General features: G+C 31.7%; 1 protein-coding gene across 1 annotated transcript; it reads left to right on the top strand.

Annotated features, from left to right (window-relative positions):
- The first annotated feature begins 635 nt into the window (after positions 1-635).
- Positions 636-2,877, top strand: LOC106394583 (1-aminocyclopropane-1-carboxylate synthase 4). The gene is made up of 4 exons (XM_013835149.3): positions 636-1,112; positions 1,220-1,351; positions 1,439-1,599; positions 1,713-2,877. The coding sequence occupies exons 1-4, from the start codon at positions 966-968 to the stop codon at positions 2,695-2,697; spliced, it is 1,425 nt and encodes a 474-aa protein (XP_013690603.2). The 5' UTR covers positions 636-965; the 3' UTR covers positions 2,698-2,877.
- Positions 2,878-5,515: the final 2,638 nt, after the last annotated feature.

Below are 5,515 nucleotides of genomic sequence, written 5' to 3'. Positions count from 1 at the left end.
AAAATTCTTAAACGAAGTCCTAGTTTAAGAAGTAAAAAAGAAACAGTACGGCGTTGTTATAGTGATTTCTATTTTACTCGTGAGATAGCTGTTTATTCCCGTTGTGGGTATTATATGCCTTATAATGGGTGTTGTAATTCTTCCATGGGATCGTTGTATACTCTTTGTGGGCTCATTTTTTTATCAGGTCATATAATTGTTGGCCGACAAAAACGTATAGAAAAGTTTGCAAAAGGCTATAAAACGTAGAAAAAAATAGCCGACATGGGACACACGAGAGGGCTATCACGGGGGAGCAACGTGGACCAACATGATAGAAGAGCTAAATAATAGTCCCCAAATTGTAACATTGACATGTTTCATTTTTTCCCTTATATATAAATATATCTCTTTTTTTTTCTGTGGGTCACATTATTTATATACAAGTTTCCATTTCACATGTAGCTTTCTTGTCGGCATGGCGTCCTCATTACTTCATCGCTTTCACTTTTACATACTGTTATTTATCTAATTCGTATGTAAAACATTTTTCAAATGCCAATATATATGATTAAAAATTATATAACCGACTCATAATTTACTAGTATGTGGTAATGTGCTACCGTATCATCGTTCTTTTGATAGAGTGAATGTATAATTTGTTGATGAACAAAAAACAAGTTTAAAGTTAAAATTCCAAATCACTTAAAAATCAAAAGAAACCTATGTTGATATATAGATATAATACTGCAAATAAAAAGAAGCCCAAAGAAAAAGAAGAACTCCCATCTCTTTTTTTGTTGAAACATCCATTTTTCCCTTTGTGTATTTTGGCGTAGCATGAAACTATCTATATATACACATGCAAACATTCTTAGACCTCTCGTAGCTTACCTACAACAACAACTCTCTCTCTCTCTCTCTCTCTAGTTATTGATTTGTCAATTAACTGTTAAATCTTTTGAGAAAAGAAAACAAGAAAGGAAATGGATCTATTGTCAAGAAAAGCTACATGCAACAGCCATGGCCAAGACTCTTCGTATTTCCTTGGATGGGAAGAGTATGAGAAAAATCCTCACGATGTCGTCAAGAATCCTCACGGCATTATCCAGATGGGTCTTGCGGAAAATCAGGTAACAAATATTACTCAACTGCATATACATGTGATAACTAATAGATATCAAACCATATTTATGTATTCAGAAAATAATATTTATTTTTATTTACTTTCATTTTGCAGCTATGCTTCGATCTTTTAGAGTCATGGCTTATACAAAACCCCGACGCGGCCAGTTTCAAGAGAGACGGACAGTCTATTTTCCGGGAACTCGCTCTCTTTCAAGACTATAATGGCCTCTCTTCCTTCAAAAAAGTAAGTTCATTATTATACATATATATGATTGCAAGAACGATCAATAAAAATTATTTCCATTTACTGAATGGTCGGAATAATTTTCAGGCGTTGGCTGATTTCATGTCCGAAAATAGACAAAACCGAGTTTCTTTCGATTCGAAGAATCTTGTCCTCACGGCTGGAGCAACTTCTGCAAACGAAACTCTAATGTTTTGTCTTGCAAATCCTGGAGACGCTTTCTTGCTTCCCACGCCGTACTATCCAGGGTTAGTACAACGCTTGCTTCATTCTTACAATGTTTGCTTCACTCATACGTAACAGTTTTATCATTGCTTTAAACTCAACCTAACTTAGAGTCTCCTACCTTTTTATGCTTCAGGTTTGATAGAGATCTAAAATGGCGAACTGGGGTTGAGATTGTACCGATCCAATGCTCAAGTAGGAACGGGTTTTGCATAACAAAACTTGCACTCGAAGAAGCCTACGAGCAAGCCAAGAAGCTTAACCTAAACGTCAAAGGAGTTCTCATAACCAACCCATCTAACCCTTTGGGCACGACAACAACCCAAACCGAACTTAACATTCTATTTGAATTCATCTCTAAGAATAAGAATATACATCTAGTAAGCGACGAGATCTATTCAGGAACAGCCTTTAGCTCTTCAGAATTCATCAGTGTCATGGAGATTCTCAAAACCAACCAACTCGAAAACACCGATGTTTTTAAACGTGTCCACATTGTTTATAGCTTATCTAAAGATCTAGGCCTCCCTGGTTTTCGAGTTGGAGCTATTTACTCCAACGACAAAGATGTCATCTCCGCCGCTACAAAAATGTCTAGCTTCGGCCTTGTCTCCTCCCAAACACAATATCTATTATCCTCATTATTATCCGACAAGAAATTCACCAAAAACTACCTTAGAGAAAACCAAAGACGGCTCAATAATAGACAAAGAATGCTCGTGACTGGTCTAGAGGCCATAGGGATCGGATGTCTCAAGAGCAATGCGGGACTCTTCTGTTGGGTCGACATGAGACATCTCCTTAGCTCCAAAACGTTCGAAGCCGAGATGGATCTTTGGAAGAAGATTGTTTACGAAGTGAAGCTCAACATCTCTCCTGGTTCGTCGTGCCATTGTGAAGAACCTGGCTGGTTTAGGGTTTGTTTCGCGAACATGAGTGAGGAGACATTGAATCTTGCTATGAAGAGATTAAAGAAGTTCGTTGATAATGGAACCTTAAGTAGAAGTTGCCAAGTTGGTGAAAGCCAAAGCTTAAAGAGTTCGAGGAAGAAGACAACGACTACAGTTTCTAACTGGGTTTTCCGACTGTCGTTCCACGACCGTGACACGGAGGAACGATAGTCCGGTTATATTTCAAGTTTAATATTTTATTTATATATACATATTGTCATTTTGATGTATTTTTATTACCAGACTTGTATTTTGGTATATAGCTGTTGGAGAGAAAGTGACGCACTCCGCACGTGTATATGCTGCGGCTCTTTTTCGAATGAAAATAAAATTGAACCTTCAGTTTCTTTATACCTTCAGTTTCCTTATAATCACTATATGGTTTCATTTATTTATTGACCTAACTAAAACTCGTGTGCTGCCAATATCTTTCTCATTAATTTTGGAGTTCAGTCAACTCAAAACCTAACTATTTCACAATATCTTCTATTGTTCACATTCGTTTATTTCTTTCTCTAAATCAGATTTATAACAAAATTCAAAATGATAGGTTTATGTTTACTTTATAGTGCACGCAGTGAGCAATTTCGTTTAGACCACTTGAAAGTCAATGAAGACTACTATAGAAGTCAAAAGGTAAGTTTAAATATAACCACGTAGACTAGATATGGATGTGGCGACCAGGATTTGTCCATATTAACACATTAGTGGATGCAGTATTAGAAATCAGATATCTCTTTGTTCTATAACTTTGCTCTTTTATCGCCCAACCAATTTTAAACGATTTTGTAAAAACCTGTTAAACGTTAATAGACGTTCGAACGTGGAACAACGCTTGACTAATTAAACTTTCAATCATCTAAAAACCACTGCGGAGTGCTATTTTATCCTCCATTTCAACCATTTGTATACAGAAAATGAACTATCAATAATAAATGGTTAATCAGCGTCTAAACAAAACGTTTTTTTTATATTTTCATCAATTAATAGGTAACTTTCTAACAAAGATTTTAGATATTGCATCAATTAGAAATGGTCGCTTAATGCAACATGCATCTATATCTGATTTTCTTCTGTCGATCAAACTAAAACGATACATCTATTATATTTTTTTCAACAAAATCATACATCTACTTTTGAAATGATCTTTGCATGATTGAAGGATCAATACGAAAAATATTAGTGCTTATAGTGCAGTACTAACAATTATATTTAAATATATTTTATAATTCATTATATTTTATGATAAAATATCATGAATTATTTTTTTCAAAAAAAAATACAATATCATGTTAAATATATAATATATATTTTAAATATTAATATATATTTCAAATCGTTTTATTCTTTATTATTACTGAACCTGTTTAACAATTATATTTAAATATATTTTATAATTCATTATATTTTATGCTAAGACATCATGAATTAAATATAGAATATCTATTTTAAATATTAAAATATATATTTCAAACCGTTTTATTCTTTATTATTACTGAACCTGTTTACAAGATTTATCTTGTGGTTTAGTTTGTCAAATAGTCTACTTTCAGGGCGCGATCGCTAAGCAGTTTAAGCGGATCGCTAAGCAGTTTAAGCAAAGACAACAGTATAAAAGTTCAATGTAGTATGTGGCAGCTAAAACAAGTGATATATATGTAATTTGAATTGTTTTTAAATAATGTATAGATTATTACAAAATATACTTAAATATATATAGTCTGTTCAAAGATGTGGAGCTAGTAGGTGAGGAGAGGATGAGTTGTTTTTAAGTAATTGAAAGACAAATCCACCTTTTTGAAAATTGCAAAGCGTGATTATTACATTATTAACTAATTAGAAAGTGATTAATCGGCAAAACTATACGTGTAGTTACCCGACATTCAGATTTGTCTGTGATTCTGGTTTGTGACTTTCGGCATAAACGAGATCAACCAAATCAGGCAATCACCTTAACCGATCTCTACTACACTGATCGCAATTTGGAACAAAAGAAAAATAAAGAAGAAGAAGAAGTTATAATTCAATTAAGTAATGTCTGACATAGAATATCTAGGAAGATTCTACTTTGGAAATATATAAAGAAATTAAATAATATATAAGGGATTTAAGTAATATATAAGAAACTTGAGCTAATCTACTTACTGTTAATTGGTTTTAAGTTGGGAGTCCAGAAAACTTGACATGGTATCGGAGCCAAGTTTCTTATAGTTTAGCATATATTGTATATATCTTACGAGTTTGGGAATATCCTGTTTAGGAGGACTGTGAGTGTATATATATATATATACACGTAACCTCTTCTATGATGAATAAACTCAGAACATTATTTTCATATTCTAAGTTTGTCAGAATATACTCTATGGTTGTTGTATATATTATCTATTATACATAATTTATTTATTAAATCAGAAAATTTCACTTACTATTAATGTGAGTTTTACTTAATTAGTTAATTAGAACTGAATTGTGTATGACAATATAACTTGCATATCTACTATATTTCTTTCATTACCTTTGAAAAAACAAAACAAATTCATTGTATACATAATTAGTCAACATTTGCGCCCGAGCGCGCGCACACACACATATATATACATATATATATATATATATAAATTAATATTCGATAAATTAATTATTTTCACTAGTTTCATGTTGGGATAGTGTAAAATATGACACAATTTTAATAAAATAATAATTTTTTTAAGAACCTTATATAAATATATGGTCCCAATGTAAAGATATATTAATAATTAATATATACAAAATTTGTATAGATATAAATATATATTGTATAGTTTGTTTTTTATTCATAGTGAAGTTTATTTTTATTTTTTCTAAATAATTCAAAATATTTTAATGCATCTAAATTTATGGTGTATATTTTTTTACACCAAATAATCGAATAAGAACAACATAAAATTTGTATTTATAAAATTTAATCAATGTATATATATACTGTAAAATAAAATATGTTTATTTTTAT

The sequence above is a fragment of the Brassica napus genome, chromosome C4 (assembly GCF_020379485.1).
Source record: "Brassica napus cultivar Da-Ae chromosome C4, Da-Ae, whole genome shotgun sequence".
Taxonomy (NCBI): domain Eukaryota; kingdom Viridiplantae; phylum Streptophyta; class Magnoliopsida; order Brassicales; family Brassicaceae; genus Brassica; species Brassica napus.
The sequence above is the reverse complement of the archived record's forward strand: the minus strand, read 5'-3'. Positions and strand labels throughout refer to the sequence as shown.